Source organism: Emys orbicularis, chromosome 10 (assembly GCF_028017835.1).
Source record: "Emys orbicularis isolate rEmyOrb1 chromosome 10, rEmyOrb1.hap1, whole genome shotgun sequence".
NCBI classification, from domain to species: domain Eukaryota; kingdom Metazoa; phylum Chordata; order Testudines; family Emydidae; genus Emys; species Emys orbicularis.
In genome coordinates, this window is record NC_088692.1 from 82,815,890 (window position 1) to 82,842,964 (window position 27,075).

Genomic DNA, 27,075 nt, shown 5'->3' on the forward strand with positions numbered 1-27,075 from the left:
AAAAGGGTGGATTTGGAGAAGTTAAAGAGAGAAATTACAGAATTAGCAAGGGATGGGCTACGGAGAAGGAGGGGAAAAGGAGGCCAAGAAGCTGCAGAGATTGGGTTTTGGGAAGAGTGAATCAGGCCTACATGGCACCAAAATCCTTTTCTCGCACGACTGAGACCAAAATGGCAGACATCTTGAGAGATCAACTGCTCTTGAAAGATTTCAGGAGCATTGAAACATGAACTGAAGAAAATAGGCCGTTCCAGTTTTGGAACGGATTCGGAATCAGAATCCCAACCCTACCTTGAAATGTAGCAGGGTTCATATCTGAGGAGGTGGTGTTGGCCCAACCTTGTTATGTGCACTCAGAGTGGGTTACAATCATTAAGCAATTATCCTTCTCATTTGAGATGTGCAAGCATGATCTCCATTTTACAAGTGGGAAAACTGAGGCAGAGGATAAGTGACTTACCCAAGATAAAAGGAGGCGCCAGGATCAGCATGGGGCTTCCTGACTACGGGGCCCATCTGCTAGTCACTAGACCACATACCTCTTTTTGTTGCTTAGTCAACACTTGTAGCAATAAGGTTCTGCTGTCAATATAGACCATATTCTCCATTGTTTCGCCTTAAAACTCTACACTGTGCTGAGAAAAGGAAAAACAACCCCTGGCACTTCCAAAAGCTGCTGCTTTGCAAACTGCTCTGGGTTCCAAAATCAGCTTGGAGACTATTTTCCTTTTGCTCTGTAAGATGAGCTCAGTGGCTTCCACTTTCCAATTTGTCAGCTTTTCCTTGCAATTTGTCAAGACCATCTGTATCAATAATGTGCCCTGGTTGGAGGAAATGAGGGGAACAAGGAAAGGGGTTGAATCAGAGACTTTTTACAAGGCTGCTAAACAAAGTCGTGGAATTCACCAGTATGAATCCTGGAGGCTTCAAATCCCCTAATATTCCCTTCCCAAATGAAGGTCAGACTTGGCAATAAATTAGAAAAAAATCTGGCGATTCTGTACCAAACAGCATCTGCTTTAGAGGCAACATCATCGGGATGCAGCATTCCGTTCCAGTTGTCTTTCTTTTTAAAGGAAATACACCCAATAATTGCAAGCTGTAAGAAATTGCAAGGACAGGTGCAAAAGATAAATCAATAGGGTCTTTTAAAAAAGCTTTGCCACTGAACCAAAATATCCACTTTCCAGGGAGCTGCTGAGGTGCATAAGCAATGGTCATTTCTGCAATCACATTAAACAATATACAACTAGATTATTAGCAATAGTCTTTTAGCATCTACAGAGCTCTTCAATTTAAAGGCCAAGCTGTAGAAGTTTCTTAACAGATGTTCTAGCACTTGTGCTATATTGACAACAGGCACACGTCTGTATCTTTGGGTTAAACCATTTTCATGTTCTTAAGGCATAAGAACGACAAAGCAAAGCAGTTATACTACTGTCAGAAACTGTACAGATCAATTCTTTTAAGAGCTGTTTATGTCTGAAGTGAACTTTATTTTTAGACATCGCATGCATGTCAAGCCGCCCTCTTGGCAAAACAGGAGTAGCTCAGGCGACTAGCAGAGATGCTCCAGCCCAACAGGATGATTCATAATGATCAATCTTTGAACGGATGCTGTTCCAAATTGTTTCTGTGATACTTCTCAATTACATTTCCTACATCCTGACATCCCAATTACTCTCCTAGCTTCGACTTGTCAAGGTGCCAATTCACACATACACTGGCAAACTTATTTGGCAATTCTTGGTTTAGCGCCTCTGTTTGTGCTAAGCACTGACCTAACCTAGCAGCTTGTCTGATCTGGGCAAACCAACTGACTAAGGGCTCTACCCTCCTAGGACCATCAGGCGTGGTGCTTACTGCCAGAAGTAGTTCCATTAAATCAGACCTTGGGTTGCTAAATGCACACGATGCAACAGAATTAAGGAGGATGCTGATTTCCGAAATGGTAGCCATGGGAAAATAAATAAACGCTTGCTGCAAATTCCACTTATGGCATCAATAGAGAGACCACTGAAGAATGAGTAAGAAAATGATGACATTCTTCTGCACATGTGGAGGATCTGTAACATGACGATCTTGATGATATTCTTTCCACACCGCAGTCTCGGGAGGCAAAATGAGGTTTTCTGTGTTGCGTGCCAACTAGCCTTCTACTTGTAAAATAATACACTAGATGCAGGGATCTCCCAACTGAGTTTTAATCATTAGACGGTGTTGTTGAGCTCTGTTATACTGGCTTAAATGAACACACACAAGGCTTGAGCTGGGAACCAATTCAGCCTCAGCTGGCCCCAGTATCAGGAGAGGAGGAAAGGTGGCTTCGTGCCACTTTTGTGTGTCCCGCCCCACTGCTCCAAGTGTGAGCTCACTGCAGCTGAAGACTGTGCCCTCGAGGATCATTCACCAGCAGATGTTCACACCTATCTAAGGGAGTGAGGGAAGGTCAGGGGCCTTCTTGTCCCTCTACACAGGCTCCCTGCATCACCAGTCAGAACAGTGTGTGGAGACCGGCTTCGTAGGCAGCTACTTCCCTCCTGTGTAGGGACTGGGCAGGCAAAGGTGGGGAAGGAACGTATGCAGAGTTATCTTCACCCCCCCAAATACTCCAGCCAGCACAGCTAAGTTGGCACAGAGTGGGAGATAAACTGCACCGGGACAAGGGCTGGCACAGCTTGCTGCCCTGGAACAAGGGGAAAGCAGGTAGCGAATCATGATACTTCAAGCCTTAATTCAGTCCCTGTTCTGCTCCTCGGGCAGCGCAACCATGCAGCCTGCAAGGCTAGACTGGCACCTTCGGAGCCTACTTGTTCCTTTCTAAGTCGCAACATTCTTTGCCTCCACTAGGAGTTTCACCCGAGTAAGGACAAATTCGAGGATTTATGGCCACTCTCCTGATCGGATTTATAGCAAACTAGGACAGGGAGAGCGAGAGCAGGGCGTGAGCAATGATGCCGCTGTTTGGCTCAAAGGAAATACAAAGGGTTTTCGTTACATGAGACAGCTTCTCATTTTCGAGGGAGAAAAATAATAAAGGGCTAGATTTTGCAACCCTTCCATTAGTGAGCAGGTAAGGAGAGTACGTCCATAGGTTTCAATGACACACAGCACTGCTCACCAACTGGATAGAGGGATGCGCTGTCCAGACACAGAAGCATTAAATATAAGCCAAGACTATGGCGAACTCTTCCAAGCAGCAAGGAGGATGTTTGAATAGATCTATCTAAAAATAAAGAACCCTCAGGCTTCCACTGAGGACTAGTACAGCACATGTACCATTTGGGAATGGCCCCGGCAAGGGGCAGTTATACTGCATTACTTCTCATTTGTAACTTTGGGGCACTCGCTTTGGTCTGTGTATAGCACAATCTCCTTCAAGTTGAATCCGTTTCCTTCAACAAGGCATGACCCACTTCTCTTTCAAATCCCTCCCAAGACTCTCTACTTCCACCATGTCCACAAGAAGGGAGTCTACAGCAAAACAATAATAAGAGAAAACCCCACTAATTCTAAGGTATACTCGTCTGGGTTTCCCCAGTGGATCGCTTCTTATTTTAGACTCTGATCTCTTAGGGTAGGGAATATTTTTACTTTGTGCTCTGTACAGGAACTGACGTAAATAAAATAGTAGTAATGAACAAACGTGACGATTACATAGAAGGGGATACCGCATCTTTTCCACTAGAGAACAAGACCAGTGGTTCTCAGCGAGGGGTACGTGTATCCCTGGGGGTACACAAAGGTCTTGCAGGGGGTACATCAACTCATCTAGATATTTGCCTAGATTTACAACAGGCTACATAAAAACCATTAGCAAAGTCACTACAAACTAAAATTTCATACAGACAATGACTTGTTTGTACTACTCTATATACTATACACTGAAACATAAGTACAATATTTGTATTCCAATCAAATTCTTTTATAATGATATGGTAAAAATGAGAACATCAGCAATTTTTCAATAGTAGTGAGCTGTGGCACTTTTGTATTTTTATGTCTGATTTTGTAAGCAAGTAGTTTTTATGTGAGGTGAAACTTGGGGCGTACGCAAGACAAATCAGACTCCTGAAAGGGGTACAGTAGTTTGGAAAGGTTGAGAGCCACTGAACTAGACAATTGGTAGAGAAATTTTCAATAAGATATTCACCTCATTTATTAGTTGTCTACCTTTCTAACCATTTAAAAACAAAATGCAGGCTTCATATAACTTTAAATTTAAAAATGAGATAGAAAATTTCTTAAGAACCAATAAGAATGTGCTCTTTTCATAAAAAAAAAATGAAATCTCATAAGCTCCATCTCAAACTGCTGTAAAAGAACATACAGATTTGGACAAAGACTACTGATATAATTGCTGTTATTGAAAGCATTTGAAAGAGTTCCTGGTGCCTCTCAGACACAAGTCAAGACACAATCCCAGCCCTGAGGCCTTTAGAGTCTAAACAGATTGTCTACAGATAAGACAGCAAATGAGGCTAAAAAAAAAAATGAAGTTTCTGCCACATTCACTAGGGCACAGCACCTGTAGCGAACACCAGAGGAAATCCATTGTCAAGATACCTTGCAGAATGCTAACATGACACGTTCACTCACACAAGCACCCGCTATTGCTTTATGCTTTTGCATTAAAAGCAGCAGCAGATCCAGTTTTTAAGCATGTCAGATTGCACACGTACCGGCATATACGTGAACAGAAAGGGAAAGTGCCTTCCCTACTCACATACACTTAGGTATAGAACTCTTTCGGGAAGCACAGAGGCATCTATGTATCCTAGTCCAAAACCATGCCCTGGATCTGGTTTTTGTTTAGCAGAGCTCCCCTCTATCCATGAGCCACGTATAAGCGAATAGCCGCCGGAGTGATAGCAGCATCTTTCTGATTTGCAGATTAAACAGCTGCAAATTCATGATAGGCAGATGGGGTTTGGGTTTGTTTTTTCCCCCGCACAGGTTTGCTAGGCTGCCCAGTTGCAGTGGCCTGTGTTGGATGCCATGTGATGAAATGCCTAGCATTTCCCAACAAATCCTCCGGATTAATGGCAACATAAACAGCTTCTCGGCACACACACAAAATATGCTGAATGCGTATTACACCCGATCTGATTGTGCCAGTCACCATACTCGCTACAGTCCTGATCCAAATCCCATGGAAATCAATGGATGTCTTTCCACTGACTTCAGTGGGCTTTGGAAAACGCCCCTTAACTGTCCATTGCCTCAGGATCTTTCATTACTTCTTTTATCCAGATCCCATCTCCACAATGCTGGAGTCTGCCCTGCTCTTCTCATTCAGATTTTAGACCAACATGCGGCCAACCAGAGTTGTGGGTTCTCATCATCTCTGAAACCTGGCCACTTTCTCAGGTGTAGAAATATGGATTTAGGTATCCAAACTTGAAAATGTTGGCCCTTGTTTCTTACTCCAATATATTAAACCAAAGGGACAATGAGAAGAGATTCTGAATGGCTCTGAAATATTTAGCCAAAAGACACCACCATTTAAATGAATTGTATTGAACTGCATACACGGCACTCTAACCACCAACTCCTGTACCCATTACTCCTGATGGGTCTGCCAATAATGACATCATAGGCCATAGCGAGAAAACTCTGATGCGGATTTTGTATAAACACACTAGTTGAGTGTTGCGTCTCTCACTCTAATGGCTGGTCCACATCAAGGATAAGACCTATTACTGCTACCAGCTATTAAGTTAACCCTTTAGCTCAAATAATGGAGAAACGTGCTTTGGATGGTGAAAGTCCTGAGAGCCATTCCCGTTAACAACCCCGGGTGGTAGTTCATTACAGTCATACGTGCCAAAGTTTAGTGCTATTTGGGTCAGATATTGAGTTTCCCTCCCTTTACACACAGGCACAGCAGATAGCGAACTGGACTCTGACTGAGGAGAGTCTGAATCTGTCACTGACCTGGTGTGTGATCTTGGGCAAATCACCTCCACTCTCTGTACCTCTCCTTCCTCTCTTTGGGCTGTCGTGTCTATTAGTCTTCGGGGTGTCTTCTTTGGCGGTCTTGTTTATTTAGACTGAAAGCTCTTCCCTGCAGGAACCATCTCTTACTATATGTTTGAAGAGCTCCTATCATGATGGGGCTCTCATCTTGTCTGGCAACTCTAGTCACTACCAGAATATGAATACGAATGATCCTGTTACACTGATGGATATTTAAGGACATTCATAGTATTATTTAAAAGAGTTTTTATGTTTCTGAATATAACTAGCCCAAAGAAGCATTCAGTACTTCCAACAATCCTGCACAATTCAGGCTTTATAAGAATACCAGATACCTCCCAGGAAGCGCGAACCCTCACAACTCCTCAAGCATTGATGGCTCAAAGCTACCTTTGCAGAACTCAGACCAGTGGCAACTGATGAACTGAGCTCCACTGACATAAATAAAAAATATTACAGCCCACATGAGTCAAAATAAAGGATCTACAAAAACAACAAGGAGTCTGATGGCACCTTAAAGACTAACAGATTTATTTGGGCATAAGCTTTCGTGGGTAAAAACCTCACTTCTTCAGATGCAAGTAACCAGTAAGGTGCATCTGAAGAAGTGAGGTTTTTACCCATGAAAGCTTATGCCCAAATAAATCTGTTAGTCTTTAAGGTGCCACCAGACTCCTTGTTGTTTTTGTAGATACAGACTAACACGGCTACCCCCTGATACTTGACACCATGCAAGAAAATAAAGGATAAAAGTGATCACCGTCTGATCCTCCAAATACCACTTACTCCCCTGGCACCACCTACCCAAGGACTCAACGTAGGAAATCTGTCCACTGTGTGAAGAGGAGGACAGCAAAGCAATCAGGAATAGATACAGCTTCGACAACTGATGTGAGCACGTGGTTCTCTCTCACAGGGGTTTAAACTGAGCACAGGATTGTGGGAATGTCCCCCTCTTCCACGGCCTCATGGTTTGTTTGTTTGTTTTAAAGTCAGTCACCCAGACAAGAAAAATCCCATAGAATTAACCGTAAGTGCAATTAGAGGTGTGCCCCTGCGTCACAGTGCTTCCCTGACAGTACCAACTGCAGCCGTTTGATACTAACTAGATGCAGAAATTTAGGGCTCAGTTCTGCAAGATACCGAGCGCTCTGAGATAGTCCCCTCAAAGGATCAACTCCCATTCATCCATTTCAAATAATAGATATTACCAGAGTTGCTAAGAAAGTGCAAACATGCAAGAGGATTGTGCTGCGTGCTGCTTTTCTGCATTCTGCTCTGGAGAGGGAAATGGGGAGGTGCTAAGTGAGAGCCGACCAGGTACAGAGACTAGATGGGGCAGAATGAAGAATCCCAGAGAAAAAGGAAAAACAGCACCACAGCAGGGAGGAGAGGCTGAAATGTTACTAGTTATCAGACTGGGGGGTGGGAAGGCAACTTATCCTCTTTGAAAGGAAACGACACCGCTGTCCCTCTCCCGTAAGCTCCCAGCCTTGAATACGTACATGGACTACTTGAAAACAGCAGACTACATCTGCTCAGGGATACATATTATACGGAACCGGATTCTGAACTGACTTGCATCAGTGTGAATCACGAATGGCTCCTATGAAGACAATGGATTGGCACCACTGTTAAACCACGGTATGTAAGAACAGAATTACACTCCTTGTCTTCAAACAACGCAGCTGGCTATTGCTTGACTGCATTCTCCATTTGATGTTGAGTGAGGTGCTTACCCAAACAACCCTGGCTGGGCCTCAAATAAACAGAAAACTGCACACAGCTCTATTCTTCTAAAGAAGCAAGACTGCAACTTCACTAAACCAGCAGCCCAAAGCAAATGTTCACAACAAGCAGGCTTATTCCAGTGCTCACAGTTCTAACATATGGACTGACTTCAAATAGTCCTAGACAACCTATCTAGTTTATAGGACCTTAAACCCATATTCAGGAAAGCATTTCTATTAAGGACAACACTTAAGCACCATACTGAATACAGCTGGACTTAAATGTGTGCTCATGTGCTCTCCTGAACCAGGACCTTAGACCTCACAGACTTGTGACTTTCAACTTCTTTGTGGATTCTAGTGAAAATACAAGAACACCTTTGGACTTGACTGTCAAACATTCATGGCACACAAAAGCATTACTACCAGCACCAACTGCTTAGCTGAATGCCAAGTATATCTGGCCAAAAGAAATCTAAAACGCTATTTCACAGGTGGGATGTCAGGATTAAAGTTTCTAAAGTTCCTTGATGCTGTAAAGTGCTTTCTAAGTATTACAACACTTTGAAGATTTTTCACACAAAACATGTTCACGAGACCAGATCCATGCCGGATATTAAGAAGCACACAAAACCTGATTCCATGCAATTACTGCCTCTCAAAAAGTTCTCAGAGACCAGCAATAGTGAAAGGACGATATCAGATACGAGGAACATATAATGGATTAGCATCCTGTTTAAATGTAAATGCTAAAGAAAATCTAACTTCCATCTCTTAGTGTTCCCTTCACATCAGAAAAACATAAAGGCTGATTGTAGTTTTTACAGCAGATCTTTAACCTAAAAGTGAATATATGTGTCTGTCTGGTTTTTCCACACTGACCGGGACCAAAAAAAAAAAAAAAAAAAAAAAAAAGCCATTATTTTAAGTAGCTGCAACATAATACCTGTTTACTACCATGCTAATTTTACTGTATGCACAAGGGCTCGGTGGATTACATTACTGAAACAGTTGCTCAGCAGAATGTTAACATGTACACAGCAGTCTAATTATGGGCACAGGGAGACTTAGTGCAAACAGATCAGTCAAAGTGGCTGAACAAAACTATATGACACCAATGGGGCAACTGCACAAAGCCAACAAGTGTTTTGAACCTGCTGACTGCTCATGACCACAAATTAAAGTACAAACACAAGGCTAATTCCAAGCTAAGCAAACATAAAGGTCTTTAACATTTCTGAAACCGCACTGAAAGAAAACATAAGGGGAAAGACATCTGATGGGTTGAGGGGGGTTTACTTTCTTTAAAAATCAACACATGTCTATTATCCTATTGTAAAGTTAAAAGACTAGCTAACCTGCTTCAGACCAAAAGCTACACCTGAACCTGAAATAAGACATCTGCAGAAAGGCTCCTGTGCCCACATAGACTCCCAGAGGTTTCAGTGGGGGCCTATGTGCATTTCAATGTAGGATTGGGGGTCTAAGGTTGTTATTCCTTTTAAGAGTCCCCTTCCCCACCTATGTTAGAGATTTCCATTTAGAAACCCCAAGATCTGTCAAATTCAAAGTGCCATGCAGAGTATTCATAGAGGGTGCATCTAATTTCCTGGAATTTCTTAGCTCTCTAAATTATACATATATAAGCTGCATTCACAGATATGAATGTTGGTCCAGATCACAAAATCAAAAATAAATGTAAAAAAAAAAAGACAAGACAAAATTATTCATACCCTTAGCTCTCCAAGGTAAGGTATTATCCCACTCATGAAGCCCAGCAAACACCTAATTATACCTGCTGTGAAGGAACCATTTTTGAAAAGTTTGTCCTTACAATTCTATTGAAAGAGCTGGAATAGAATATGCCATACGTGCTCATAGCTGAACCACCTCTGCAAGAAGCCAAATTTACGAATGAATTGGATGAGGTTTGCTTAAAAACTGATGGGAAACCATCGCTCTCTGACCATGGTTAATGCACAGTTCTGTGGGAAAGGTGAGAAAAATCAGAATATACTTAATGATGCAATACTATACTACGGAACTTACTTCTTCCTGATCCTACCTGGTGATCAAATTACACTCTGAATCATGGGGTTGGAAGCTGTTTAAAGTTTCTTAACTTATAACGGTGACAAAGCCATGGACTGTAGTACCCATCATATTAAAAGCATGTTCAATTGGTTGACAAACAAGGGAGAGATTTTCAAAAACAGAGAATACAGTTAGGCACCCAACTTCCACTGCAAGTCAATGGGGTGCCTTTGAAATTCTCCCCCCAACACGAAGATATGTGATCATCTCATATGTATTACACCAAATGTTAAAAAATCAAAAATCATTTTACTCCAGTTCTGGGCTCCTTTTCCTGGTCAGTTTTCCCCACCAACCTATATTGGGTGTATAATTTTTTATTTATTTATTTTTTTTTTTTGGCCGTGCTAACCGATTTTTCCTGGTCTATCACTGATGAAGTCTCATCTCTCCTTTATTTTAACCTTAATCTCAAAAAACGCATTTACCTTGGCAGCTACAAGACAAAACAAATGTACAAGTACAATTTGCAACTGTACTTCATTTCCTTCTGTTACTGTTACATATCATGTGTGCAACTTGGAATGCTTCTATGTGATTATCCAGTGAAGCAAGTGTTCAGATGAATGCAATCATGCCTTATTTCCATAAATGTCCATACCTTATTACACTGCCACATACAGATGTTTTTACACAGCTTGGTTTTGGGTTTTTTTAAAGCTACAGGGCGTATAAAACAATAGAACAGGGGTCGGCAACGTTCGGCACGCGGCTCGCCAGGGTAAGCACCCTGGCGGGCCGGGCCAGTTTTATTTACCTGCTGACGCGGCAGGTTCGGCCGATCGCGGCCCCCACTGGCCGCGGTTCGCCGTCCCGGGCCAATGGGGGCGGCGAGAAGCCGCGGCCAGCACATCGCTCGCCCGTGCCGCTTCTCGCCGCCCCCATTGGCCCGGGACGGCGAACCGCGGCCAGTGGGGGCCGCGATCGGCCGAACCTGCCGCGTCAGCAGGTAAATAAAACTGGCCCGGCCCGCCAGGGTGCTTACCCTGGCGAGCCGCGTGCTGAACGTTGCCGACCCCTGCAATAGAAGATACCTGAAATGTTTTCAAGCCAGCAAAGGATAAAGACATCAAAAAGCAGTCAGCTGGATAAGAACCATGTATGTCTGACATGAGAGAAAAAACCTCAGATGATTTTCAAATATAAATTCATCTTCCTTCTTAAGCCGAAAATGATGCCTTCAGCCTATGGCTGATTGACCAAAGTGAAACATGCAAATAAAGATGCACATAAAGACGGAGGGCTGGGAAGAGACAGACATAAGACTGTGACTTGCTGGGGAATTGAATCATTAAGGTGTTGAACTGAAGAACGAGATTTGAGCTGCATTATGCAGGACAATACTAAGCAGCAGTTCATGCCACTCAAGAAAGCTTTTCTATTTCTAACCAGCATAAAGTGAAGCAATATTTAGATTTTTTTTTTAAAACGGGTGTTATTTCTATTGGGAAGGCAGGGTCTCTAATGGAAGTCAGGATATCGGAGTTCTATTCCTAGCTCTGCCACTGACCTGTGGCATCCCCCTGGGCAAATCACTTCACCTCTATATGCCTCATTTTTCTCTTCTACCCTTTTTCTGTCTTGTCTATTTCAATGGTACGCTCTTGAAGGCAGGAAACTCTCTTTTATTCTGTCTGTACAGCACGTAGCACAAAGGGGCCAGGATCTCATTTGGGGCCTCTCCAGTCTTTTATACTGCTGACATATGATGGATTATTTATGAAGTGTGCGTGGAACTGTACAAAATGAATACATCCCTGTTTTCAAAGGCTTACAATACAAAAGAGGAACAATGCAGACCGGACACACTAGGAAAGCCAGAGGAAGGCTTAGCCTTTTAGTTTTTAAATGTTATTAATTCACTTCTTATGAGCATCCCAGAAGGAGCAAACCTTAAGGAAGGAAATGAATGAGGGTAGAACAAGGGGTTGGTGAATTCCATCCATAGCAGGGAGCATTTAAAAAACCAGTCTCCATGACAACCAATCTCCGCGTACATGGAAATTGACTTTGGAGACAAATGGCAAAAAAGGATACAAAACCACCAAAACCGAGATAAAAGTTCGTAGTTATAATCCATTCCCTGGAATGCTCTGTCTTCAGACCTAATGTACTGAAGTTATTCTGTTCACATCTGCCTCAAAGACTTCTCAGCTTCACACATACAGTAGCCGGGAGTGATTCCAGAGCTCTGCCTGACATTTGTTTGGCATGATGTGCTAGCTGGACATCAATTAGGCCCTGCCTTCATATGCGTCCGACTGCATATGCAACCGACGGCTTCCAGAGATAAACAGCAGGTTTCTTTAAATTGTGATGAAACGGAATGCAGCCGTCAGTGAAGTCATGGTGCTTAGGCAATGTTCTAGAAGTCAGCTCTAATCAAAATATTAATCCATTCAGGGAACTATCCGGGAGCCAAAACTAAAATTCACGAATTCTAACAGTACATCAGGTGAATCCAAAGTACACAAACTGCCTGTTCCAGGAAAGAAAAAGAACCCTGGGAGACAAGCGTATATACTTCACTTTACACATCCAACTGTTTGCCTGACTGGGTTTACACAGAAATCTACTGCAGTGCTTCTGAACGATGCTATCAAGCAAGAGCGGCTGTACACTGTTACGTGCAGTAACAGCAAGTGTCTCTTTATCCAAATCAGGGCTTGAGTCACGCTGGAATGCTTTGGAACACCGTTCCAGCACTTTTTTGGGAGCCAACATGTCGTTCTGGCACTCTGGGAGCATTGGAACTGCATTCCAGCACTTCTTTATTAAGGACTTGAGCACTGATCCAAATGAATCCACCCCGAAGTGCCAGACAGAAAAATGAAGGTAGAAGGTGTGATACAGACACATACACCATTGAAGACAAAACTAAACAAGACTACTAAGCTGCAAGACAAATTAAAAAACAAATAAAATTCAAAACACTCCAATTTCCACAGCAGTAAAGAGAAAACAAGGTCCCTACAAAATACAGTCAGCACTTTAAGTTACATTTACACATAAATTGGTGAAAAGGGCTGAGGTATTTGACAGTAAATATGCAGTTTATTTAATCTGGCATACTTGACTTCTTTTCTATTTTTACAGTCTGGAAAGAGACCTATACCAGTATACAGCAGCTAGGTTCTTTTTGTTTACTTTTTGCATTTCCCTTGTCTTAGTGAAAATAGACTGGTCAGTTTCACTTTTTTTTTCTGGTTAGTTTCACTTTCTGGCCTTTATGAACCATTACTATTATTGAACAAGATTTTCAAAAGCAAATCAGTGGTTTTGGGTGCCCAAACTGAGACACTTCGAAGGGGACTGGCTGATCTTCAGAAAGTACTGAGCATCCTCTGGAAATCAGGCCCTTTGAATGCATCTCAGGCACCCAAAAATAGAGGCATCTAAAATCACTAGTCACTTTATCAAAACCTTGGCCACTTAATTTTACAGCAACCAAAAGCATGCTGGGTGCATCACAGAACATACAAAAATAGAAGAGCTAAAATCCTGACCCAAATAAAGTCAATGGCAAAACACCCTGACTTCAAGGAAGTGAGGATTTCACCCAAAGTCCCTGGCCCAAATAGCTAGTGACTTAAGACATGCTGCACACATGGTTTAGCTTTACAACATGTAAGAAGTCCCACTGAAATCATAAACATGAAGCTACAAATAAGTGTAACAAGAAATGGAGTGAGCAAGAGAACAAGGTGAGGAAGGACAAAGGTCACAGCAGGAAGATCAAGTGGTACTTGGTCGGGTCGATGCACATCTCAATGTTTTCGTTAAAATGTCTGTAATTTTGTATTAAACTCACTTGGCATGCAAGTAGTAAGATTTTAGGAGGGATTTGGAAGGGGAGAGATTGATGCCTGATGAGCAGGATTGGAAGGTCTTCCCACATAAGATGTGGCATGCAAAAATATATATATATATAAAAGAATATATTAAAAAAAACTGGCGTTGGAGATGGTAGTGGGAGAATATTGAACACTAGCACCATTCTGTATTGTTTAGGTTGCAAACACTGCAGAGGAAGTAGTTAAATCAAAAGGGAACGTTTGAACTGAACTGCACGGCTGCTCACGTCAGTTCAGTAAAACCAGCGTGATCCTCCATTGCCTGGGCCCTGGGGTTTTCACTGACACCTACACAAAGTGCTTTACATAGTCACAAACAACTAAAAAAAAAAAGAGACAAGGCAGAGGAGAATCAGGCCCCATGTTTTTTACAAGCCCTAAATCAACCTGACATAGTCCCTTTCAGGAGACCCTTTATTTTGGGCATATATATAGTGTGTTTGATTTAGATGGCAGCAAGACAACATCTAAAGACATGCATCACTTCTCTAGTGGATTGTTTTCAGACGAAGGTATTTCTATTTATTCTGCCATCAAATTAACACCACCCCACCTGGAATGTGCAGAAATTCTCAACTTGAACGATTATCAAAAAGATCTTTTAATGTGAGGATGCCTTTTCTTTTCCACTCATGCCATACCAAACAGGTCTTTCCCACTCCTAGGGGATTAATTATACCTGATGGGAGATTCCGATGGGAGAGTTAGAATCGGTACCAGGCAGAAAGGAAGCCCCAGAAACACAAAATACAAAAGAGATAGAAGCAAGCTCAGAACCATCATTTGCAGTGGGTAGGAGAGAAGATGCAGAACCTGACTGAACTAGCAAAAAGGCCAAGGATGATGCAAGAAATGCAAGTACCAACTATGTGAGGTTTAATGCAAGGACTATGCCTAGTCAAAGACATATATCAGCATCTTTGCATCATCCAGGTATAGTCCTGAAATGTTTGCTAGTGGGGACCCCAAGGAGACTACACACATCAGCAAGCAGAGGGATGTGGGAACAGAAAACTTCTCCTAAGGAGTGGTGCTATCAGGAGAGGGAACGTGAAGCCTCCACAGAACATTACCATCTAGCACATATATAGCATTTTTCATACTGTTCCTTAAGCACCTTACAAAAGGAGCTGAGGATTATTATCCCCATTTTACAGATAGGGGAACAGAGGCACAAAGAGGGGAAGTGGTCCCTCGCCAGGCCAGAACCAGAGCCAGGAATGAAACCCCAGACTCCAGAGTCCCACTCCATCAGGCCACACTGCCTCACTGTCAACAAGAGTTGGAGAAAGATAGGTGTTAAGACAGAGCATATACAACACTCCCCTCTCCAGAACCAAACCACAGAGAGGCTGGGAGACACATGTGACTAAGCTGGAGGTAAAGACATTTTCGATCAGGATAATTAAGGAGATTTAAGCAAGACTCTTATTTTCCATTTCATGCTCCTCCCTCTGCCCTCACTTTTTATTATTAACTGAGTCAATGGAAGCTTCGGCTTGGATCCGGGGTGACACACAGTGAGGAGTCAAGGCAAAGCTTTAAGTCTGAAATATTCAGGCTCATTCCGAACTAACCAGAAAGCTGCTTATTTGGCATTGAGCGATGGAAATATCCAACGAAAGGGGCATTCTCAACCTGCTTATGTCACAGAGGTTGGATTCTGACAACGCGCAGGGCTCCAAGCGTCAGCGTGATATTAATAGCTAGATGTTGAACTCTCCGTTTGGCTGGCTTGAAGGCAGCTCAGCCGGAACGGAGATTTTTTTTTTGCAGGAAACAGTAGACCTGGTTAAAGTCACATCACAAGAGATGAGACAGAGAGGCAGCAGCCTGCAAACTGCTGAAGGCTGTGTTGTATAACGCGAACCTCCTCTGCTTCAATCCCAGAGGGGGCTGGAAGTCCTACCGGCAACGGCTGTTGAAACACTATTAATGGAATTGTCTCGCACGTGGGTTTATTATTTTTTTCCTCCTCCTTTTAAAAGCCATCTGTTCTTCGGCCCAACTATGGGCAGTGAGCTGCGACAGGCTATTTCCAAAATAAAAGGGATTCAGCTCAGGATATCATCCCACAAAGCCGTACCTCCACATTTTCACCACTTTTGAGCTTGTTTCAGCCATTATGTAACTTTCAACAGTATCACGGCAGCTGGGTCAAGAAAACTTGAACTCGGTCCCCCGAGCAATTGGCATGAGTGACACGCCTCTGCCAGAATACAAATACAAACCTCCTGCTGCTGCTTTCTCTTTCTCTGCATGGCAGGCAGAAGTTCCCAGCAGTTTTTGTGTTAGGGATAGCATTTGGAGCTCCTCGAGCTCAAATGAGGCCCTCTAGTAACTTATTTAAATTGCATAGACCTACCGTCAAACAACTGTATGGGCCCAATCCTCCCACAAACAGCAATTCTACTTCCACGGCAGCCGCAAAAGTACAGAAATTAAGGAGTTACTACTCAAACGCCATTGTTATCAACACTGCTGTGCTTACTTATTGTAGCACGCATAGTACTTTATGTAACAGTATGCACTCTTTACATATGCCCTTAAACATACGTGGGCAACATTAGACTTTGGGCTTGTACTGTCCCTTATAGCCAGGGATATTATAGCATTTTATATGTTAATTCATTAAGCCACATGATCTCCTGTGGGGTGTGTATTAAAATCCCCATTTAACAGAGATAAACTGAGGCATTCAGAGGTTAAGTGACCTTGCCAAAGGTCACACAGCAAGTCAGGATCAGAGCTGGGAAGAGAAATCAGGTGTCCAGACTCTGGGCTCCCTACTCTTTCTGCATCAGTAGCATCAATCCTCATGCTTCAGGGCATTAACTGATTGCCATTTGACAGCCGAAAGAAGTCTCTTCCCTTATACATAACATTGTAGTGCATTATGAAATACTGGCCAATATCATACCCAAGACAGCATGATGTACATTAGGCTAGATGGACCATTGATCTATTCCAAGATGATCACTACTGTGTACTTATGTAAAAACTTCTTTTAACGACAAAAGAGCAGGGCCGGATTAACGCATAAGCAAACTAGGCACGTGCCTTGAGTCCAAATTCATGAGGGAGGCTGAAAATGGTGCACTGGTGTTGTGCTTTTTTCATTTTGGGGGGGTTGTTTTTGCTGAAGCAGATTCATGCCAACTGAAAGAACTTCACTCAAATGAGTGGGGTAGCGACCCGGTGCACGGGGTCACAACACCACTCACATTTGGGCAGCCGAGCCAAACTTAAGTGGCATTGTGATCCCGTGTGCCAGGCTGCAATGCCACTCCCTCAAGCGAGTGAAGTTCTTTCAGTTGGCATGCAAATCCACCCCAGTGGATGAGTGGGCAGAGATAGTCCTCACACAGGTGAGACTCACTTAGCCATTCCCAGCAGAGTTAGGGAGAGAGGAGGACACTGGATAAAGAAATCACTTCCTTTTCCAAGGACATAAACTGGCTGGGATGGGAATTTACTGCAGCAGCATGTAATGGAGGGAACATCACTGAAATGTATTGTTATTCAAATTAGAAGCTAGGGGCCCAGAAATGTATGTTTGCCTAGGGCCCAGTGATGGGTTAATCCAGCCCCGCAGAAGAGCAAAGGGCCTCTGAAAAGCAGCTAATTACCATATTTTTCTTAATCCTGCAATTTAACAACCAAGTCAAATCTTTTGAAAATACTGGAGGTGGGTGGAAGGGGGTCGAAGCAAAAATGACGCATGCTTCTGCTGAGACCTGGTTCTTTAAATTTAAAGCCAAGTTACAAAAGTGAGTGGTGGTACACAGTGGGATAATATGCCCTATGGGGGCGGGGGATTTCTAAAGCACACCAACGGGTTGCACGTTAAATTGGTCCATGTAGACGCTGCTGGTGTGCTTTAAAGCTTGTCTAGTGCGCTTCAACCCAGTCTAGTGCGCTTCATCGCTAGGCAACCCATCAAGCTTAGCTAGGCCCAACAAGCCTTCTCCAAATAGTTGTGCTTCGTGACTGGGCAGGGGAACCAGCAACCTGCTACTTGAGCCTGGCAGCAGCAGGAGCACCGTGGCTGCTCAGTGCATACCACGCCCAAAGCGGAGTTTGCCCTGCTCTCGCTTCCGCTTCCTGCTCCAACCCTTGCTCCAGCCTTGACTCCCACCTGCTTCAGTTGAGTCCTGGCCTCCCTACCCTGATTCCGACTCAGACTCTGACCTTTGGCTTGGGTCCTCAACCCTGATTCGTTTCACCCTCGGATCGGTACCCAACTCCCGGATCTACGCTTGCCATTGAGCTGAACTGCCGCCACAACTGCCAGGCAAGGTCCTGCTCTGCCCACTAGGGAGGCCGCCCAGGCCGTGGCAGCTTCCTGTTTGAAACAATACTATGTTAAAGTGCACTAAGAACCTTTAGAGCACACCAGCAAGGTATACATGGAACAATTAATGCACAGCACGAGTGCGCTTTAGAAATCACACCCCTATAGAGCACGTTGCCCCACCACGTAGACATGCCCTAAGAGAATGAGAACGTAGCACGAACAAAGCAAGGCGAAGGGATCTGCATGAATTCAGGGTTGTCAGGTGGATGTCATTTTGCACTGAACGGCTTTTTCTTTTTCTTTGCTCTACTGGCAATACTGCAGGGGATGTCTGTTCAGTGAATGAGCTGCTTTCATAGATTCACAGAACTTAAGGCCAAACGGGACCATTATGATCACTTGGACTGACCTCCAGCATAACACAGGCCAGGGAACATCACCCAGCGATTCCTGTTTCAGGGATGGCCATGAACACTATCATTTAAACATAACAGTGACGGATCACATAAGTATTAGAAAGCAAAGCCAGATGCAATGTAGATAGATCCAAATATATCCATATAAAGATCAGCTAAATGTAATAACTTCTTTTAATATACTTTCAATGCACATAATGGTGGTTATTAAAAAAGTCAACATTTCTTGCATACTGGTGCCGGAGACATAACCGCTACTTCCTACTCTGAATAGTAGGGGAAACTGCAGGATCTCCACTATCACCGCGTAGGAATTGCGCATAGATGCTGCTATTTGAAATGGTGAGCCTTGTATTGAAGTAGACGACCATTACTATAGTTTATTCTTCCCCCTGACCAACCACACACAAACAACACAAGGACAACTTAATTGCTGGTGTAACTTCCCTGATATGCATGGATGACAATGGGGGTGAACTTCACAAATAAAGACAAATCTTAGGGTTATACCACCACACCTTGGGTGAAGAGAGGGAAAGGGAGCTTATATAAACTGCCAAGGGGGGGGGGGGAAATCACTATTGGGTCATGTTTATCCATAGAAAAGGTAGACAGCGATCTCTAGGTAAACAAAAATCTTTGGTGTAGCCAAGCCGTCAAGAAACTTCATCATATTGTTTAGGATGTACCCCTTTCAGTACAAGGATGACAAATTTACTCAGACCTATCAAATCAGTTCTGCCTTAGAAATGCTACTTCCTCAAACCGTGGCAGCCTCAAAATGCATACTGCACCACTGTGTTATAACTCAATGAGATAATCCTAATCAAGGCAGATGATGAACAGATGGCCAGAGAAGTGACTCTCACCCTTCCAGCTCCACATCCGACCACTTGAGCGGCATTTCCCAAAGTAGGGGGCATAAATGGACACCAGGCTGATGGGCAGACAGATCTCAGTTGTTCTCCAACATTTTTTTTTTTAATTAAAGCTAAAGAGTTCCTAGATCTCATCATTTCAAAGAAAACCTACAAAATTCAATGCTGAGGCATCCACCTGAGTTTGCAGAGAGCCTGAAGCAGCAGCTCCAAGAGAGCCGAACTGTCTCATTCATTTCACTAGGCATTCACTTGGATCTCAGTGATGGCATTTTAAATTGTTAATGATTTCAATTATCAGAGGGGTAGCCGTGTTTGTTGCTTTTTACAGATCCAGACTGTCTGTGGCACCTTATAGACTAACAGACGTATTGGACCATAAGCTTTCATGGGTGAATACCCACTTCGTCATGTATCTGACAAAGTGAGTATTCACCCACGAAAGCTTATGGTCCAATACGTCTGTTAGTCTATAAGGTGCCACAGGACTCTGTCGCTTTTTAATGATTTCAATGTTCACCATGGCATGTAACAGAGGAGAGAAAGCATCATATTACAAAGATCTGCACAACCATTTCCCGAAGTGTAGGATACATCCCCTGCTGGGGAAGGAAGGAAGGAAGGAAGGATGAGCTAGCCAGTGAGGCACGGAAGATAAATACATTAAGATGGTTACGTGGAGGGAGCAGGACTGGTTTCATTTTCTTGAATGGGTGCTCAATTTCCAACAGGTTGGGAAATGCTGCACTGGAAAGAATAGGAAACAAATGTGGTATTTACCACCCTATCTTCCACTACCTCTACAAGAATCCCAATGGGCCAAAGAGAAACTATATAGCTATTGCAAGAACAGAAAAGAGACATTGTCATCATATTTCCTCAGCCAGACTGCATGTGGAAAGATAATTCCTGAACACGGATCCTCATTAATGCAGTCTTTAAACAAGGAAAGAGATTTGAACACAGTAAGCATTTGTTAAACAGTAGCATGTGTCTTCCATCAGCTTTATTTTTGCGCAGAGATCACCATGTACTGTGCCGGAGCCATATCCGGACTCAGGTACACAGCTTAAACACTTCCTTAGTGGAAGGATGTTTTCCATTGGGCTTGGAGAGAATAAGCACATTGTAAAGAATTCCCACTGGAAAGTCTGGAGATACAGCACAGATCTTGTTAATATTTGAATGAAGAATGTATATATTTTTCAATTATGTTTACTTCCCTCATCTCCTATGATTATTCTCCACACCACACATAGGGAAGAATCTGTGTACTGAGATGTAATTTTCACAACAGTCTCAGACCTCCTACCGAAGGATGTTTACAGTTACCTTCCCCCAAGCCAACCCTCCCCAGCTATTTATCTCTATCAGCACGAAGTACGGTGTTCTCCCCAACTTCCAGAGACTGAACTGAGACCTGCTGGAACAGATGACGAAGCCAGAATTCACTTGGAATGAAGAAACTGAGGCAAAGGCAGTTTGACTTTGAAGCAAATCTGTAAACAATCATATGATAATCATGGATAGTATATTGAGTTATATCTCCAAAAGCAGGTAGTATGGCGATAAAAGAAAAACTGGAGGGCCGGAGATGCAGTCCACCTATGCAAAACAGAGTATGTAAGGTGTGGGATGTAGTGGCACGCGCCACTGGAAAAATCAGGGCTGGGATACACTTCAATGTAGATAGGAAGTTAGAAGTGGGAAAGAAGATCTCTAATTTGGCTTTGCTTCAGTAAGGTCCTTCTTTTCTCTCTCTCACACACACTCTCTCATACACTTCCTCTACAGGCTGGGAAAGAAGGAAGAGACACATCATTACTGATGTTTCTATTTTTTGATACTTGAGAGGCAATGAAATACTCCAGTGATGGCAGGGGTCCCATAAATAGATCAAGATTAGACAGAGAAAAGGGGCAGAAAAAATACCCGCTTTGCCAAAGTCTGGCATCAGGTATGGAACTGCCATTTAGATCTGAATGTTATGTAGGCCAGTGGTTCTCAAACTAGGGCCGCCGCTTGTTCAGGGAAAGCCCCTGGCGGGCCGGGCCGGTTTGTTTACCTGCCACGTCCGCAGGTTCAGCCGATCGCGGCTCCCAGTGGCCTCGAGGGACGTACTGGCCGCCGCTTCCCACAGCCCCCATTGGCCTGGAGCAGCGAACCGCAGCCATTGGGAGCTGCGATCGGCCAAACCTGTGGACGCGGCAGGTAAACAAACCAGCCCGGCCCGCCAGGGGCTTTCCCTGAACAAGCCGCTGCCCTAGTTTGAGAACCACTGATGTAGGCAATTAAGGGCAGCTATAGGACACTTGGTGTGCATTATCTGTCAGCTGTTAAGTCCAGGCAGATTGATCCATGTTTGCATGATGGCCACATTCATAACAACAGAAGCACGAGAACAAACCCAGGAGTCAAAGAAATCGTCCAGAGAGCTGATAATCTCAATACATAGCTGGCGTTTAAAACATACTCCTCCTAATTGTGCTGACTTACCCACTGTGTCACAGGGTTCGTCTTTGTGTACGCAGAAATCTGTCCTAAAAAGAAAACAAAAAACACAAGAACAGATTAGAGAAAAGCAGGGGTCCATGAACCAAAGTTCTGAAACATTCCCAGCTATCAGGAAAGTCAAGGTCCTTTAACTGCTGTTTATTATACATGACGACAACACGTAACAGCACTGACTTATTTTCAAGATGACAAGAGTTATTTTGATAGTTCCACTCACTACATCCAAAGTCAAACCAAGCAAGGCTTCTTAAGATCGAACATGCAAGAGAGAACTGCCACATTACGAAGTAGGAAACCACATGTTTCTATGACATCGAAGTTTGTCAGTAGCCTAGACTAAAATTGGGCCACTCACGTTCACACAGTACTGCACCCAAAAGAAGAAGTCGGCATGCGATCCTGCAGCATAATCTAAAACTAAGGGAGGAGAAATCAGGGGACATTGTACATGGTTATATAGGACTGAGTCCTAGAAAACAAGTTATGTCAGAATCAGGGGTTCTCAATCTTTTTCTTACTGAGACCTTCCCAACATGCTATAGAAACTCCACAGCCCACCTGTGCCACACCAACTGGTTTCTGCATATAAAAGCCAGGGCCAGCGTTAGAGGGTAGCAAGCAGGACAACTGCTTGGGGCTTCCGCTTTCCGCCCTGGGCCCCAGCGAGTCTAATGCCCTGCTTGAGGGACCCCCTGAAACCTGCTCACGGCCCCCCAGAGGGTCCTGGACGCCTGGTTGAGAACCACTGGTCGGAATCACAATAAAAACTGCTCTCTTTCAAATTCTCCCTCTTTTAATCTATTTCATTCTCTCTATATATTTTTCTTGCTCCACAGACACCAAAAGTAAGAAAAAGGAAAGAGCCAGAAATAAAACAAAAGAAGGAAGCAGAGGGGGGGAAAGTAAACAAAATATTCAGATTAGCGGTAGACAAACTGACTCAAATAAAATATGACCCAGCCTGAATTTTCATCCAAGACTTGAAACAAACACCAGCCTTTCACCAGGTTCAAAAGAGTTCAATCGACCTGTTTCCCCCACCTTATTCACATCTCACTGTACGTCCTGGGTTTGACCAGGATAGGAAGTGGATTATTATTATCACTGCCTGTACCGTAGTGAGACCCAGAAGCCCCAGTCAGACTAAGACCTGATTGTCCTAGATGCTGTACAAACACAGAACAAAGAGATGGCCACTGCCCCCAGGAGCTTACAATCTAAGTAATATCAAAATATTACAAGAATGCTCCTTCTCATGAGATTTCCAGCCCAATTTACAACATAATTTTTTTTTTTAAATTAAAATAACATTTAAAGAAGGATCAAAGCATCTCCACTGTCATCTCCTCACCTTTGGGAACTTTCCTCTTCAGCTCCTGCTTGAGCAAAGAGTGCTAGCTTCTCCCAGGAGCACTGCCTTACAGATGAGGAGCCAGGGAAACCTATTAAAGCTGCTATGAGATACCAAAGGGTTTCTTCAATCTGAGCAAAGCAACAGCCTTGTCATTGTTCCGACTGCCTTTTCAATCCAGGGTAAGTGGGTGCAAAGGTTATGCGCATACATTGTGGGTGTGTGGTTATAAATGCCCAGGCCACAGGTGGGATTTTCTGTTTGGGGTTTTTGGGGAGGAGGGAGTGTAAAGAGAATGTCCTGCTGGAATAAAAATTTAAGAATGGGATTTTTCAGAAGAAAATAATGAAGTGAGATCCCGAACTCCCATTACAATGAGACTTGGGCCCATAACACCATTACTCTCCTTTGAGCAAGTTGTTAAAAAAAAATCCCAGCTCAAGTTAGCTTAAAAAAAAAAAAAAAAAAAAAGTTACAGCAATTGAAAATAATCAATATTAACTGTCAAAATTCATATTAAAAAAGCCACCCTGAATATTTCCGATCTTACATTTCATGGCCAAAGAGCTACAATTATAGCCAGCAACGGGTTAAAAATCAGGCAGAAATAAAATAATCAGAAGCCGCCACCATGCCCTGGTCAGGGATTCCATTTTTCAGAGCAGCGCGGCTGCGTCTGACACCTTGACATTTGCTCTTGACTGAGCTGGCACAAGAACAATTCCTGAGTTCCCAGAGCCAGCTTGACAGAGGTTTATTTAAGGACTTATTATGTTATATAAACTGGTAAATCAAACAGATGCTTTTATTGTGACAACAAATAGCTGAACTACTAGTAGATGGCAGAGGGCCATCACTAGAAATGAATCTCTCTGATGGGACTGGCTATCTTAGCAAATAATGCATTGCAAGGCTTGCCACTTGCGCTCTGTGGTTCTACCGGGAAAGGTGTCTGGTGGTTTCAGTCAACTCGGAGAAATTACCACCATGTCGTAAAACTAATGGTCTCGTAAATAATTCGGCACAACTTGCAGACTGTGACCGAACTCTATGGAGGTGGAATAATCCCTCACCTCTAAGGGGGCTGGTCTCTTTTGGTCATGGTGGTGCTCTTAAGTAATAATATAATATATGGAGATATACCTATCTCATAGAACTGGAAGGGACCCTGAAAGGTCATTGAGTCCAGCCTGCTGCTTTCACTAGCAGGACCAAGTACTGCCAAGTACTGATTTTTGCCCCAGATTCCTAAGTGGCCCCCTCAAGGATTGAACTCACAACCCTGGGTTTAGCAGGCCAATGCTCAAACCACTGAGCTATCCCTCCCCAAGTGACGCAATAAAAGGAAACCTAACATTTCATCTGCCATGCAGGACATTGTAGCTGGGTCTGTAAGTAAAATACCTTCAACTGCTCCCAAAACACAAAGCCAAGAAACCCATCCTTCTGCCCCGGGACCTTGCATCCAACTGTTCTGCATTAGGTCATACTGACCATTTATCAGGCTTTCATAAGAATACAAGAACGGCCATATTGGGTCAGACCAATGGTCCATCTAACCCAGTATCTTTCGACAGTGGCCAGTGCCAGATGCTTCAGAGGGAATGAAAAGAACAGGGAAATTTTGAGCGATCCATCCCGTCGTCCTGTCCCAGCATAAGGCAGTCAGAAGGTTAGGGACATCCTCAGCATGGGGTTGCTTCCCTGACCATCTTTGCTAATAGCCATGTCATAGTCATGGATATTTTTAGTAAAAGTCAGGGACAAGTCAGAGGCAATAAACAGAAAGTCACCGGCAATAAACAGAAAGTCACCAAAGCCAGGACCTATCCCTGACTTTTACTAAAAACATCCCTGACAAAATGGGGAAGGAGGAGGGTCTAGCACCCTGGCTCTCCCCTGGCCCCCTCCACAGCGGCTGGGAGCTGCAGGGACCCCATTGCCCAGTGGCTGGGAGAGGTCCCCACACCACCCTGTGGGGCTTGGAGCTGTGTGTGGGGGGGGGCATCGCCCGCTTGCCCCCAGCAGCTGAGCAGTTCTGGGGTCCTGCTGACACTGCCAGAGGCTGGGAGCTATGAGGGCCCCCCACCCATGGCCGCTGAGCAGCTCTGGGGTCCCTCTGCCATCGCCGCCGCTGCAGGGGGGACCCCTGCCAGCAGCGGCGGTTGGGCAGCTCAGGGGTTTCCGGTGGTGCCGGCAGCCAGTCAGTTGCAGGGGTCCCGCCGCCAGCAGCTACCCCCTGCTGCCCATGGAGTCTGGGCTGCTCCGAGGTCCCCAATGTCATGGAGGTAGCTGGAAGTCATAATCTTAGCCTTACTAATAGCTATTGATGGACCTACCGTCCAGGCAGCGCCATATTATTGCCTAGGCCGACAAGGCCTAGGCCTAGGGTGGCAAATTTGCAGGGGCGGAAGCTCCCCTCCACGCCCCGCCCCCCTGCTCCAGCTCACCTCCGCCTCCTCTGCAAGTGCGCCGCAGCATCCTGTTTCTCTCCCCTCCCAGCGCTTGCACCGCGAAACAGCTGTTTCGCGGGGCAGGGAGGGAGGGGGGAGGAGGGGGAATGCCGCGCGCTGGGGGAAGAGGCGGGACCGGGGGCGGGGATTTGGGGAAGGGATCCAATAGGGGAAGGGAGGGGGCGGAGTTGGGGCGGGGACTTTGGGGAGGAGGTTGGAATGGGGGCAGGAAAAGGGCGGAGTCGGGGCGGGGCCAGGGCGGCAATTATTTCCCGGCCTAGGGGCAGCAAAATTATTACTCCGCCACTGCGTCCAGGAACTTATCTAATTCTTTTTGGAACTCAATTATACTTTGGGCCTTCACAGCATCCCCTGGCAATGAGTTCCACAGGTTGACAGTACTTCCTTTTATTTGTTTTAAATCTTCTGCCTAGTCATTTAATCGGGTGACCCCTGGTTCTTGCGTAAGGCTGCTTTTGTTTGTAAGTGGCCACCCACCATTCCATTGGAGGGATTTTCCTCTCTATGGGAGCATTTAGTATTAAGTACAAATGGGGAAAACACCTATTTTCTGCTTCATCGGGCAAAGGTAAATTCCCAGAAGCAAAATGTTCATGGCTCCTTTTCGTGAACACAGCCAGCAAGCTGGAACCAGAGTTCTCTTTGGAGATTGACCCTAAAGATTCTGAGTTCTCAAGCAGCTGCAGCTGCTGAAAATCCAGCTTCTGCTTTTTCTGGCTCAGCTATTTCTGCTGGACATGCTGTTGCTTCCATATCCTCCATGGCTGGTCCATCTGTACAGTCTGGTGAGGATCCAGGGACGCACACACATGCTTCTACAGCCAAGAGAAGAAAACCTAATTTCCTTGCTACACAAATAAGAACTGCTGGACCAGAGGCCTTCCAAGCAACACAGCATCCTTTATGTTGCAGGAACAGGAATGGGTTAGAACTGCGGGAATGGGAAAACACTGCAATTACATGCTGCTGGCCTATTGTGCTGGATAGATGTGGTTCTTCTGAAGAAAACCAGCGGTCCTGTGCCCAATTTTCCCCCTCACAAAATTAGCTGCTCTTCAAGTCTATTATCCAAACTAGTGGCAGCTGTAGCTATTACTACAAAACCTTCCAAATCCAGTTAGCCCAGAGAGCATCCCTACAGTTTTCTTCAAGTGACTGACTCCAACTCGTTTAGCATGACACCAAGCATTTAATTTCATAAGCTGCAGAGGCAGAGGGCATAGATGAAATGCTCCACTTCTCCCCGCCAATGCCTAAAACCCCATCAGAGTGATTTGCATGCCTCACCGTGTCACACGGGATCAAAAGATTCATGCTGGATGCACAGATGAGAGTTAAAAAAAAAAAATCTTATGTATTTATTTAGGTCCTGTTCCAGTCAAGCACATGTTTAACTATAAGCAGGATGTGTATTACTCCCACTGACTTCAAAGAGACTACTCACCCTGCTTAAAAAGTTAAGCATATACTTAGGTGCTTTTCTGGATC

At 44.3% G+C, this 27,075-nt stretch overlaps 1 protein-coding gene across 1 annotated transcript in view; it reads right to left on the reverse strand.

The window, feature by feature from the left end:
• The window catches only part of ADAMTS17 (ADAM metallopeptidase with thrombospondin type 1 motif 17), a 271,681-nt gene that overhangs the window by 183,534 nt on the left and 61,072 nt on the right, over window positions 1-27,075 (reverse strand). The window contains exon 7 of the mRNA XM_065412384.1: window positions 21,745-21,788. Within this exon, the coding sequence (XP_065268456.1) occupies window positions 21,745-21,788 (44 nt within the window). The remainder of the gene's footprint in view (window positions 1-21,744; window positions 21,789-27,075) is intronic.